The sequence below is a fragment of the Tachypleus tridentatus genome, chromosome 2 (assembly GCF_004210375.1).
Source record: "Tachypleus tridentatus isolate NWPU-2018 chromosome 2, ASM421037v1, whole genome shotgun sequence".
In the NCBI taxonomy this organism is placed as follows: Eukaryota; Metazoa; Arthropoda; class Merostomata; order Xiphosura; family Limulidae; genus Tachypleus; species Tachypleus tridentatus.
In genome coordinates this window covers 144510242-144525413 of record NC_134826.1, presented here as the reverse complement: position 1 = coordinate 144525413, position 15172 = coordinate 144510242, and the positions used below count along the sequence as shown (strand labels likewise).

Genomic DNA, 15172 nt, shown 5'->3' with positions numbered 1-15172 from the left:
CCAAGGAAAGTTATTCGTTTTCGTGTATGAGGTCATGGCTTTCTTGACCAGTCCACAATGTGTGTGTGTGTGTTTTCTTCAAGTTATCTGTTGAGCTTACCGAGGGGAATCGAACTCCTGATTTTAGCTTTGTAAATCCGTAAACTTACAGTTGTACAAGTAGGGTTCTGTCCAAAATGAGACCAGTTTGTTAACTAAAAGAATCATTATGGCTGATTTTTGAAATGAAACAAAATTTTCTAAAACCACGTGACAGAGTTATGACCCTGATATGTGGGAATAACATTCAACGTCAGCAAGACACGAGATTCAGCAGCAGCAGTTGGTTTATTGTTATTTCAATGTTAATAAATAAAGTCACATCATTTTTCTTTGTTTAATCTGTGAGAGAAGTCATTTAAACTCAGCAAGACATGAGATTGTGACGGGTCCCAGCAGATGGTATGTTATTATTTCAATATTAATGGTAAGTAATGTCGTTTCTATCTAGATTTAATACAGTTAATGTTATTTAGATCTTATGAACATTAACCGAGAGAATACAATCCTTAATAAGTTTGTTGCTCGGTTTCATATGTATACATTAATGGTAGAACCGAAAGTTCAGGCAATAGAGAAATCATTCACTTAAACCATTCTCTGTATACTGATGAGTAGCTTTGGGCGAAATTCAACAAAATAAAAATAATATTAAATCAATTATATATCATTAAGTATATTTTTATATTTGATTAATTATATCATTACGTATATTGTTACAGTTATTGATCTATATTATAAAGCATATTATTGTATTTAACGAATTATATTTTCACGTATATTATTATAGTTAATGATTTATATCATTAAAGTTAAGTACTTATACTATTAAGTACACTATTATATCTCATGAAATACATTATTACGTATATTGTTATATTGAATAAATTATATTATTAAATATATCACAGAGCTCAGGCCGATATAACATTTTCTTTTAAAACTAAAGTTATTTTGAGACAAATAGGATTAAATTTGTGTTAAATGTTTTATAGACCTCAAGAGATGTAATATTTGTAAAGAAATGATTTGATTACAATATCTCGACATACAAATCATGTGAAATCATCATGAGATGAAATTGAAATTCCTAAGTTTGTTTTTTTGGTTTGAATTTCGCGCAAACCTACATGAGGGCTATCTGCGCTAACCGTCCCTAATTTAGCAGTGTAAGACCAGAAGGAAGGTAGCTAGTCATCACCACCCACCGCCAACTCTTGGGCTACTCTTTTACCGACGAATAGTGGGATTGACCGTTACATTATAACGCCCTCATGGCTGAAAGAGAGAGCATGTTTCGTGCGACGGGGATTCGAACCAGCGACCCTCATATTACGAATCGAACGCCTTAACCACCTGGCCATGTTGGGGCTTCGAAGTCTCTGGTACAGCATTATTTAGTGAATTATTCTTGTTTTATAATCATAATATTCCAAAACATGGAAGTATCTATTTCTCAATCGTCGTTTTGACTAATTAATTTATTTTATATTTCATTAATGCACGTTAAGTTTTCCTGTTAACCGCCAGAGATATCACATTTTATAATTTCCAATAGCCTAAAATTGAGTTAAGTTGTAATTTAGTTTTCGAAATTAAATAAATGTCGATACGTATCCATTTTATGATACTTGCCAACGAGATTGATACACATTGTTTCTTTTTTAATACAAATATATTTTAATGTACAAACAATAATACAATTTACTATAAAGGTAATTACAAATAATAATCTTTGTACAAAAGTTTTAGAAATATACAAATTATATCGATTCTCCTTTCTAGTCTGAAACTTACTTGATGTCTTATCAAAGATTCACGATGAGCGAGTTAATTTCAATTGATAGCGGTACAGCTCACTTAACGGGGTGCTAGCTGGCTCTTCGCTCATCACACTGAGTTTTCACTGCTGAAGTTAAACAATTTGATATCTATAAATGATCCTAGTCAAATATTTATAGTTTCCTATAACAAACGAATAACATATACTACATCATAATGCGTCGTATTGGTAATATTTATATACTTGTTAATAGGAGAGTTTCTAGAACTTTCAGTTTACGCAACAATATAAATGGCACACAAGTGTTTACGTATACAGATGTTTTGTTTCTTACACTCAAGAATCTTCTACAATGTTAGTGAATTGGCTGGAATTTCGCAATACAGGTTTAATAGTATAAGTTATGTGCATTTTAAACGCCAATTTAACTTAAGCAAACATCGATGTTAAAAGAAATTAATTCAGTAAATTAATCCAATAACAGATTGACATGCTACAAAACTAAAACTTTCAGCGAATCACAGAAGAGATAACAAAGTGTTGTTTTAAACAGACAATCTTCAGTGTTATTCTACAATATTTGTTTATCGTCGCCACTATCAATTTTTTAAATATTTTGCCAATGATGTCACAGGATATAAACATGTTATAAATGTTAAACAGTATGTTATAAACACTGTAAAAAGTTTCCCAATCAACATTTTTATTTTGCCAAAACTATTAAAATAAGTCGCAGAAGTGTAGGTGTTCAATCTGACCCAGTATGACCAGGTGGTGATTAAAGGCACTCGACTCGTAATCTGAGGGTCGCGGGTTCGAATCCCCGCCGCACTAAACATGCTCACCCTCTCACCCGTGGGGGCGTTGTAATGTGACAGTCAATCCCACTATTCGTTGGTAAAAGAGTAAGTAGCTTAAGAGTTGGCGGTGTGTGTTGATGACTAGCTGCCTTCCTTCTAGTCTTACACTGCTAAATTAGGGTCGGCTAGCGCAGATAGTCCTCGCGTAGCTTTGCGCGAAATTCAAACCAAACCTTTTGTTTTTTTTGTATGAGTTTGACGTGTACGTATTATTAGAAACGCCCCCCCCCAGTGGCTCAGCGGTATGTCTTCGGACTTACAACGCTAAAAACCGGGTTTCGATACCCGTGGTGGATAGAGCACAGATAGCCCATTGAATAGCTTTGTGCTTAATTCGAAACAAGAACATCATTAGAAACTGGGGTGTTGAATGACGTATGGCTAGTACTGCTTTTGCTCATTTCCCATAGCATTACGTATGTAATGCAACATCAATAAACCACATAAACAAGTTCTGTGTTACGTTTAGTTTGCTCATTTTCCATAGCATTACGTATGTAATGCAACATCAATTAAACCACATAAACAAGTTCTGTGTTACGTTTAGTTTGCTCATTTTCCATAGCATTACGTATGTAATGCAACATCAATTAAACCACATAAACAAGTTCTGTGTTACGTTTAGTTTGCTCATTTTCCATAGCATTACGTATGTAATGCAACATCAATAAACCACATAAACAAGTTCTGTGTTACGTTTAGTTTGCTCATTTTCCATAGCATTACGTATGTAATGCAACATCAATTAAACCACATAAACAAGTTCTGTGTTACGTTTAGTTTGCTCATTTTCCATAGCATTACGTATGTAATGCAACATCAATAAACCACATAAACAAGTTCTGTGTTACGTTTAGTTTGCTCATTTTCCATAGCATTACGTATGTAATGCAACATCAATAAACCACATAAACAAGTTCTGTGTTACGTTTAGAAGCTGGGAAGTGAGTAGATTATTTTTCCAGAAAATTTTCTTTGTCGATAAATTTATGGTCCCCTTAACAATATAACACTTAGCCCCACTTTTAATAGTTGAGTAACACAGCTGTACATTTTTACAAACGTTTGCAGTTTAAAATCTGTCTTTAGTGTTACAGAGAAAAGTGATTCGACTCTTGAAGAAATGCAGATGGGAACTCTTCGAATGATGTGGATTTTTGCTGCTTCTCTGTTTCTCCGTTTTTCTGAGACACCTGGACAAAACACTAGCGAGTTTAATGACACGACAAATGCCATCGGAACCGCAACTGAACGTTTTTCTCCAGCCCCAATCATCCGTGGACATTATCTGCTGAAAAGGTCATAGACTTGTGGAACAGAATGGATAAAGACTACCGTAAAATTGCTTCTTACTGGATCGAGAAAATAAAACCTGCTGTTGAACATGTTCTTGCTACTGCTAACGTCACCGATTTATGCAGAGAGAGCGTACTTAACGTACTGGATTCAATTTCAGGATTAGAAACATGGGCCATAAAAAGTAGGTTATTTTTATCCATTTTGAAATATTATCGATAATTTAATCATATCTGAAATTTGAAAGAAAAACGGGTAGTTTTAAATAACCCTGAATATATGTTTATCTGCATTTAAATTATTTTGTTTACAGTTTATATAAATTATATATTTAAGAGAGGTATTAATAATTACGTGGATTATAGTGACATAGCGGAGTGTCTGCAGACTTACAACGCAAGAAATCCAGAGATTGCCAATTATGTAGCTTTGTGCTAAACTTCCAATAAACATAATAAACCTGACTTCATTACATACGAAAGCTATTGTAATATATAATTAATAAGTTTTCTAAAGCTACTAAACTCAGGCACCTGGAGGGGGTTGTTAAGAAGCTAAGATGTACATTATTAATACATCACATGGGGTTGTTAAGAAGCTAAGATGTACATTATTAATACATCACATGGGGTTGTTAAAAAGGTAAGATATACATTATTAATACATCACATGGGGTTGTTAAGAAGGTAAGATGTACATTATTAATACATCACATTGGGTTGTTAAGAAGGTAAGATGTACATTATTAATACATCACATGGGGTTGTTGAGAAGGTAAGATGTACATTATTAATACATCACATGGGGTTGTTAAGAAGCTAAGATGTACATTATTAATACATCACATTGGGTTGTTAAGAAGGTAAGATGTACATTATTAATACATCACATGGGGTTGTTGAGAAGGTAAGATACACATTATTAATACATCACATGGGGTTGTTAAAAAGGTAAGATGTACATTATTAATACATCACATGGGGTTGTTAAGAAGGTAAGATGTACATTATTAATACATCACATGGGGTTGTTGAGAAGGTAAGATGTACATTATTAATACATCACATGGGGTTGTTAGAGGTAAGATGTACATTATTAATACATCACATGGGGTTGTTAAGAAGCTAAGATGTACATTATTAATACATCACATGGGGTTGTTGAGAAGGTAAGATGTACATTATTAATACATCACATGGGGTTGTTGAGAAGGTAAGATGTACATTATTAATACATCACATGGGGTTGTTGAGAAGGTAAGATGTACATTATTAATACATCACATGGGGTTGTTAAGAAGCTAAGATGTACATTATTAATACATCACATTGGGTTGTTAAGAAGGTAAGATGTACATTATTAATACATCACATGGGGTTGTTAAGAAGCTAAGATGTACATTATTAATACATCACATGGGGTTGTTAAGAAGGTAAGATGTACATTATTAATACATCACATGGGGTTGTTAAGAAGGTAAGATGTACATTATTAATACATCACATGGGGTTGTTAAGAAGCTAAGATGCACATTATTAATACATCACATCTTTGGGTTCAGTAACACCCGACCCCCGCTAGTACAGCGGTATGTATTCGGATTTATAATGCTAAAATCAGGGGTTCGATTCCCCTCGGTGGGCTCAGCATATAGCCCGAGGTGGCTTTGCTATAGGAAAACACCCACTCAGTATCGCCATCTAGTTTACGAATAAAATGTTTCTGGAAAAAAACTATACATTGGTTTTTGTAGGACATTATCAGTGAAGTTCACAGTACTAGACAGAGCATTAATAGGTGGGAGTAACATTTTAACTGTTAAGCTTTCCATGTTGTGGTTTTTATCAGTTATATTATACTTCTGATATTCTAATGTATACTGATGTGTCTGGATAAGAAGAGACATTTACCATTCATTAATCAAACTCCAATTTTCTTCCCCTGTTGGATCACTTTCACGTTTACGGACTTAAAACGCTAAAACCCAGAGCTGGATTTACTACAGTAGAGGAAATGTAGACAGCCTATTGTGTAGCTTTGCGCTAAACCAAAAGAAGTTTAGTTCATTTGTACGTTACTAGCGCGGGACAAGTTTTGATTTAGTCATCTGTGCTCTGCCCACACCGGGGCGTGCTGGTTAGGAAAGTAAAGACATAATTCTGTTAGTTTAAATCTATAAAGAACATAAAAAATGAGAGGAAATCAAACCTACTAACAGTTTTTTTATGTAAGAACTTCAGAGAAAAAGATCTGTCATGTATATTTGGTTTTTAGAGAAAAAAAACTAAATTTTAAACACATTTATCTCATAAAGAATAAATGTTATGTTGGGCGGAAAGTGTTATTTCCCAATTGTTTATGTCTAAAGTAAATGGAAAAGAACTATTTTTATCTTGAAACTTTGCTTTTGTGACCTGGGAGCGTATAACGAAAACATGATGGGAGACTATATTTGGGGGCTGATTTACATTATAAAGTGATTTACATTACAGTCACAAATCTCGCAAAACTACTCACTTCTAAATATTTTTGTATAACTTTAGTATAAATACATGTAAATCTTGAATCATATATTGTTTTATTCAGACCTTACGTAAATGAAAATGTACAAATTTGCCCGTTTTTACATATAAAACAGGTTAATTTCTAAATTTCATTACCCAGGTCACAAAAACAAAGTCTGAAGGGAATAATGGACATTTTCTGAACTTTTACAACACAAGCAATTAAGAAATAACACATACTATCCAGGAATAGAATTTGTGTTACATAGTGTTATTACTCTTATAAATCGAGATAATAAATCGAGTGGAAACAAAAGAAAATGGGTTTAAGTGTTTTAAATACCAAAGGTATCAGTAAAAAGCTCATATTTAGAACAAGGAGAACTTAAAATTATTCAAGTTATTTTTTATGTACATTAGGGAAAATAATTCGCTAAAAGATTGGTACACATTAAAATCGAGGACGAACGATATATTAAGGCTATTCTTCCAGTAAAAATATTTCATTGAGTAAAATGTTATTATATTATCTATTTCAAAGCTTTAAGTAAATTGTGAAACATGTGAAAAGGCTTACGTGTACATCAGGTATAATTATTTCTCAGTATAAGATATACACGCATGTGTATTTATTACCCATTTATTTGCTAAATTTAGCGCGAAACTAATCGAGGGCTATCTGCGATATACACTTTTTAATTCTAAAATGAAGATCACCCATCGCCGATTCGTATGATTTTCTTGTCTATCCGAATAGTGGGATTTTACTGTCACTCTTTTAACACATCCATAGCTCTGTAATGCAGAGCGCGATTAGTTTTGTGGACGATAACGAGGCGCGAACCTTAGATCTATAGTATGACACTCTATTGGACCTAGATATATAGTGTGACACTCTATTGGACCTAGCTCTATAGTGTGACACTCTATTGGACCTAGATTTATAGTGTGACACTCTATTGGACATAGATCTATAGTGTGACACTCTATTGGACCTAGCTCTATAGTGTGACACTCTATTGGACCTAGCTCTATAGTGTGACACTCTATTGGACATAGATCTATAATGTGACACTCTATTGGACCTAGATATATAGTGTGACACTCTATTGGACGTAGCTCTATAGTGTGACATTCTATTGGACCTAGATATATAGTGTGACACTCTATTGGACCTAGCTCTATAGTGTGACACTCTATTGGACCTAGATATATAGTGTGACACTCTATTGGACCTAGATATATAGTGTGACACTCTATTGGACCTAGATCTATAGTGTGACACTCTATTAGACCTAGCTTTATAGTGTGACACTCTATTGGACCTAGCTCTATAGTGTGACACTCTATTGGACCAAGCTCTATAGTGTGACACTCTATTGGACCTAGCTCTATAGTGTGACACTCTGTTGGACCTAGCTCTATAGTGTGACACTCTGTGGATCTAGCTCTTTAGTGTGACACTCTATTGGACCTAGCTCTATAGTGTGACACTCTATTGGACCTAGATATATAGTGTGACACTCTATTGGACCTAGCTCTATAGTGTGACACTCTATTGGACCTAGCTCTATAGTGTGACACTCTATTGGACCTAGATTTATAGTGTGACACTCTATTGGACCTAGATTTATAGTGTGACACTTTATTGGACCTAGCTCTATAGTGTGACACTCTCTTGGACCTAGCTCTATAGTGTGACACTCTATTGGACATAGATCTATAATGTGACACTCTATTGGACCTAGATATATAGTGTGACACTCTATTGGACCTAGCTCTATAGTATGACACTCTATTGGACCTAGATCTATAGTGTGACACTCTATTAGACCTAGCTTTATAGTGTGACACTCTATTGGACCTAGCTCTATAGTGTGACACTCTATTGGACCAAGCTCTATAGTGTGACACTCTATTGGACCTAGCTCTATAGTGTGACACTCTATTGGACCTAGCTCTATAGTGTGACACTCTATTGGATCTAGCTCTTTAGTGTGACACTCTATTGGACCTAGCTCTATAGTGTGACACTCTATTGGACCTAGATATATAGTGTGACACTCTATTGGACCTAGCTCTATAGTGTGACACTCTATTGGACCTAGCTCTATAGTGTGACACTCTATTGGACCTAGATTTATAGTGTGACACTCTATTGGACCTAGATTTATAGTGTGACACTTTATTGGACCTAGCTCTATAGTGTGACACTCTCTTGGACCTAGCTCTATAGTGTGACACTCTATTGGACATAGATCTATAATGTGACACTCTATTGGACCTAGATATATAGTGTGACACTCTATTGGACCTAGATATATAGTGTGACACTCTATTGGACCTAGATATATAGTGTGACACTCTATTGGACCTAGCTCTATAGTGTGACACTCTATTGGACATAGATATATAGTGTGACACTCTATTGGATCTAGCTCTATAGTGTGACACTCTATTGGACCTAGATATATAGTGTGACACTCTATTGGATCTAGCTCTATAGTGTGACACTTTATTGGACCTAGCTCTATAGTGTGACACTCTATTGGACCTAGCTCTATAGTGTGACACTCTATTGGACCTAGATATATAGTGTGACACTCTATTGGACCTAGCTCTATAGTGTGACACTCTATTGGATCTAGCTCTATAGTGTGACACTCTATTACACCTAGATATATAGTGTGACACTCTATTGGACCTAGCTCTATAGTGTGACACTCTATTGGACCTAGCTCTATAGTGTGACACTCTATTAGACCTAGATATATAGTGTGACACTCTATTAGACCTAGCTCGGCTCTGTTCATGTGAGCATAAAGCAAAGCAGAATCACACTTAAAGGCCTAACAAACAAACTAATTGACTACTAAACAAAGTGCTTTATGAGAATGGTTATATACATTGTAGTAAGAGGTGTATCCGGAACAGTATAAACACAGAAATCGGTGGAGATACACCATTTTTCAGCGTTATCGTCTCTTCCTCAGTATCACACGTGAAATAAAATAGAAAATTATACAAGAAAAACACTTTAAAAATCAGAAGCAAGCATGAGTGCTCAAAGATGCTACGTTTCACACTTAAAACTAACCACAGTTCTTATATTATGACATTTGTATATCGTTTACAAGTTAAGTGATTATTTTGTCAGGGTTTCATGAGCGAACTTTACACAAACCTGTGTCATTAAAAGAAAATACATCAGACTGAATGTCTTTGGTCTAGCGATCCGTTTTTTAGTGAGTTTGTTTGTTGTAGAGAAAAGTCACGTTGGGCTACATGCTGTGTCCATCGCTTAAAATCGATCTCCGGATTTTAGCATTGTAATTCATCAGACTTAACGTTGTTTGTTCTACACAGATTTCCCCACAGTAGACACGAAAGATAACCTAATATGGCTTTTCTCTAAACCAGACGTTTATTCCTATTAGATGGAACAGCGTTATATCTATTGCATTACATACCTGTAACGAAAACAAAGAAAGCTAAGCCAGAAGAGATTTTCGTGACAACGTTTCTTGAATTACAATCCTTTCTGATAATATATACACAAGTGTCCCTTTTCAGTGTTAGATGCCACAGGTAAACTGCCTGCAGGGCTACTGGAAGGCAGTCTCACCAGTCTGGGTTCGTACGACGAATGTATTAATATTAACTCTTCACCTGGCACTGACCAGCAAATCATTACTGGCCAATATTGCTCTGTCCAGTTCAGACCATTTTTGCCAAAGAGGAAATACAAGTACTACAGTATAGTGGTACGGCCGGAGTCACTGACCAACGTCTCTCAACAAGGAAGGGTCAGTATACTTTTATATACGTGATTTTGTTCAATTTATTTTAAAATACGATACATTTTATTGTAACAACTTTGAAACTTTTGAAACGAACCATTCTTGTCAAGCAATACATTTATTTAAAAAGTCCTATTTAAGCATACCTTTCCATCAAACTTGTAGGAGAATATTTTCTTACAACATTCTAACGTTTAAATTTTGTTAGAGAAAATGTTTTCAAGATGAATTGGCGTTTATATGTCTGTGTAAAAACCTTACTTTAGGCCTAACAATACGGTGAAGATCCTTCAATTAAAGGGCGCTTGAACTAGATAACTATGGATTAAGATATCGTATTATAGTCTTCTAGAATTAAGCCTTTTGGCAGTTTGTGTTGTTCGATAGACAAACATTGATACAAACATGAATTGAAAAGTTAAAATTATAATTAGAAATTAACGTGTTAAGTGCACGTATATGTTAATCATGAGCGAAAGTTTGGACTTTTGGCCGAAAAAAAAACATGCTTAGCCTTTCGAAACGTAATTTTACTGCTATATAAGCCAGGGCTTAGTAAGACAAAGTGGCCCAAGAGATTGTAATCGTAAGAACTACAGGCCTATTTGTTTTTATTAACATCAGAGTGATAACATCTTATGTCTCAAATTATTGTGAAAACTTAAGTCAAAAGCTTTACAAATGTGCTTTGTGTTTGTGTGATTTAGCACGTGACAGGAGCACCAACATTGCTATAGTAACACTTATTAATAACAAGCTGTTTCTTTTAAGAGTATGGAACCCCAGGGATTTCGGGCAACAACAATAGAAGTTTACATATTTAGTTCATTATATCGTATAAAAACTTAACAGAAAGTGACTTGTTTTTTGAAATGACACGTTAATTCTGATGTGTAACAATGCAGCAGCACATGATTTGTTTGTGATGTTTCCAATAGATGTTATACGACATAGCACAAAATGCACAGTTCTTTTATTCATTCTCATACCGACTGGGAGTGTGTCTGCCATCTGCCTGTTCCAGAACTGATGTATTTAAGGCGACTAGTTTAGGTGAGTTTAGATATCATATTCAGTTAAAAGTTCTAGTTACGTGAAAAGGATAGGTGACTGAATGTTGCGATAACTAATATACACTTCTTATGATCGTACTTTTGAATTATTTCCTTTCGTACTGACAGTTAAAGGGTCTTAAAGTAGATATCATTGATACTTGACGTGTCGAAAATTTATCATGCGTTTTATAGAGCTAAACTTTATCGTGACGTCACTGTACTAAGCAATAGCGAATAGTGGAATTTATTTATAGAAATTTAGGCTTAATACTTAAAGAAATGTACAAACTGTTACCTGAAACATAAATCACATGAGGTTTTACTGAATATGTAAAGTCTTGAGTCAACATAGAGTGAATAGTCAGAGCTCTCTTAACCTTAAAATTATTGACTTGTTTGTATACCGTTTACCTGCGGAAGAGGTCAATATATTAAATTATGCTGCATAATTTTATGTTTATAGTTGTAGCATCTATGGTGTAAAACATCTGACGAAAACAGAGGAGTGAAACACACATTTAAATAAATACGAAACCTATGATGACCCGGCATGGGCAGGTGGTTAGGGGTGTTGGACTCCCAATCTCATGATCAGGGGTACGAATCTTCGTTGCAACAAAATATGATCGTCCTTTCAACCGTGGGGGCGTTATAATGTTACGGTCATTATTGGTAAAAGTGTAGCCCAAGAGTTGATGGTGGGTGGTAATGACCACCTGCTTTCTGTCTAATATTACACTGCTGAATTAGGGAAGGCTGTGCGCGAAATTAAAAACAAATACATGGAAAGAACGAAACTTATGCTCTAACTGTCAGGAATATTTACGAGATATTTTATGTGTAACTTTTGCTGTTGTGTGACAGGTATGTTGTTTGGTTTGTTTTGAATTTTGCGCAAAGCTACTCCAGGGCTATCTGCGGTAGTCGTTCCTAATTCAGCAGTGTAAGAATAGAGGGAAGGCAACTAGTCAACACAACCCACCGCCAAATCTTGGGCTACTCTTTTACCAACGAATAGTGGGATTGACCGTAACATTATAACACCTTCACGTATGAAATGGCGAGCATGTTTGGATATGACGGAGATTCGAATCCGCGACCCTCGAATTACGAATCGAGTGCCTTATCCACCTGGCCATGCCAGGCCCATATGTTGTTATCAAAGATCCTGCAAAGGAAATTGTTATAGACCAATAAGTATTTTGGTATATTAGTAACCATTATTTAGAAATTCGATGTCTACATGGACCGTATGGGTGATTATAGAGTCAAGTTTAATTTATAAAACAAAAGTAATGACCTCCACACTTTAAATGACGACATATTAATAATTTTAATTAAAATAAAGATAATTTTAGTCGCTGAAGTTTGTGGTCATATTGCTTACATATGATAAACCCAGTTTGATAACAAATGCCTTTTTATGTGTGTTTTTTTTTCTAGTTGCAAAAAACTCTAAAGCTTCGAGGTGATTTTATTAGTTGTGAGACTAAAACCGGTTTCACCATCACATCAGAACAACTGTTTATCATGTAGGTATCTAATTTATTTGGAAAAGTTATTAAATAATATACCGCTCGTCTGTTTTTTGAATTTTGCTTTTGAGGTTACGCCTTGAAAAACGAAAAGACAGTGTTGCATAAGTCTTGTGTTTGAACGGCTACAATATGAGTTACAAACGACGCAACACACACAGATGTGTTAACTGATGAACTGCTTTTGTGTTAAACTGTACACAAACTACGTGCACTTAATTATATCAGTAAACGAAGGGATCTCGTAGGTAATTAATATGTCAAACTATGCACAAAAATAAGAGTTTAAAAACAATATCAGATGTAATTTAAATGCAAAAACGGCTCGTTTGGGTTGAGAAAATATTTTACATAGAAGAGCGAACAACGTTTCGACCTTCTCCGGTCATCGTCAGGTTTGTGAACCTGAAACGTTGTTCGCTCTTCTATGTAAAATATTTTCTCAAATCAAACGAGCCGTTTATTTAAATTCTCAACATCACTGATTAATATCAGATGTAATGTGATCCATTGCCATCACGTGCTACTACTGAACAGCTTAAACTGTAGTTTTCCTAAGAATATTTTTGTGTGTTTTCTTACAGCAAAACCACATCGGGCGATCTGCTGAGTCCATCGAGGAGAATCGAACCCCTGTTTTAGCGTAGTAAATCAGTAGACTTATCGCTGTAGTTTACAACACGAAATGTTTTTAAATAAACAGAATTTTGAATTGAGAACCGTCTTTTTTTATTTTATGTCTTAAGTTTGAACGTTTCGTGCGTTTATATCACTACATATACGCCGCTGGGATGTTAGTAATTTTACGGAGTTACGACGCTAAACATCGGAGTTCGATTCCTCCTAGTGGACACAACACATATCCCGATGTGACTTTGCTCAAAAACAAATATTGTTACGAAGATCAGCTGTGTTATAGTTCACACTAGTTTGTGTTTGCGGACCCAGTTTGTGTTGCTATGAAATGACACAGTGTTTATCTTAATATACGACACAAATGTACGCTTCATCTGTTTTAACTAAAATTCCAGTAATTAACTGAATACCGTTTGTTTGTTTCAAAGCAAAGCCACGTGAGGCTATCTGCGGTGTCACCACTCGGGATCGAACCTCAGATATTAGCGTTGTAAGTTCGTAGATAAACTATGTTTAACTGGGAGACACCTGCATGGTGTATACTGATTTGTTTACAGTATTTATGTTCTACTTTACTTAATATTATCGAGCAGATGTAAAAATTACCAGGGCGTGATTTGTCAATTAATGTTCTGGGTTAAAATACCAAGGTACTGGGTTTCGCACTCAATTCTTACTAGTGATCGCACTATAAAAATGGCATTGAATCTTCTCTTAGGTTAAGACACTCGACTCGTGATCTGAGAGTTGCGGGTTCGAATCCCCATCACACCAAACATACTCACCCTTTTAGCGGTGAGGGCATTATAATGTGTCAGTTGGTACCACTATTCGTTGGTAAAAAGTAGTCCAAGAGTTGGCGGTGGGTGGTGCTGAATAGCTACCTTCCCTCTAGCTTTACACTGCTAAATTAGGCACGGCTAGCGCCGATAGTCTTCGTGCAGTTTTGCGCAAATTTCAAAATCACAAACAGATTTATCAGTATATGTATCAGTATGAGTCTATATTGTGCCTTCTTTGTGTCGTATCGTATTGTTATTTTGCTATAAGTAATTACATGTATAAAAACGTTTAATTTACGTCATGCATATTTTGCTTTGAAGTTTTAAAAAATAGAGATGAGATATTCTTTGTGTTAAGAGATATCTCCCCTAAAGATATTAATGTTTCACTTTGGGCTTTATTTTAGGTTGTTTCTGGGCTGTTACGCTGGTATTCTGTTGTTGGGTACAATAATAGACGTATACAGTATCCTTTGGGCCACCAGAAAAGTTTCTACTGTCTTCAAGCCTGAAGGTATGTGGTTCCTTATAAACGGTTATTCACTAGATTTTGCTGAATTTAAGAATGACTTTCAAAATTAACACGACATAAAATACTAAAAAAGCTAAGGAGAGAAATATAAATACACACGTTTTCTTACCTGAGAATTATTCTAACAAGTATGTAGTTTACAGCAATATTAGTTACAGGGTATTTATATCAATTAAAATGCATCTATTTCAGTTATAGGATATCTGTATCAGAAGTAGAAAATCTTTATGGGTTACAGGCTATATATAGATATCAATTACAAGATATCTGTATCAGTTACGACGTATGTATATCAGTTATAACCTATATTTATAAATTACACCATATCTATGTCAGTTATAAGGTATCTG

General features: G+C 35.0%; 1 protein-coding gene across 1 annotated transcript; it reads left to right on the top strand.

Moving 5' to 3' along the window:
- Positions 1-2612: 2612 nt before the first annotated feature.
- On the top strand, positions 2613-12809 carry LOC143245625 (O-acyltransferase like protein-like). The gene is made up of 5 exons (XM_076491979.1): positions 2613-2727; positions 3772-4162; positions 10056-10288; positions 11221-11335; positions 12781-12809. The coding sequence occupies exons 2-5, from the start codon at positions 4003-4005 to the stop codon at positions 12807-12809; spliced, it is 537 nt and encodes a 178-aa protein (XP_076348094.1). The 5' UTR covers positions 2613-2727; positions 3772-4002.
- Positions 12810-15172: the final 2363 nt, after the last annotated feature.

Bases quoted from the DNA above. Each gene is read 5' to 3' on its own strand.
- LOC143245625 (XM_076491979.1), top strand. From the start codon at position 4,003: ATGGATAAAGACTACCGTAAAATTGCTTCTTACTGGATCGAGAAAATA. The intron at 4,163-10,055 runs GTAGGTTATTTT...GTCCCTTTTCAG, and splicing joins AGAAACATGGGCCATAAAAA to TGTTAGATGCCACAGGTAAA. The intron at 10,289-11,220 runs GTCAGTATACTT...TGTTTCCAATAG, and splicing joins ACGTCTCTCAACAAGGAAGG to ATGTTATACGACATAGCACA.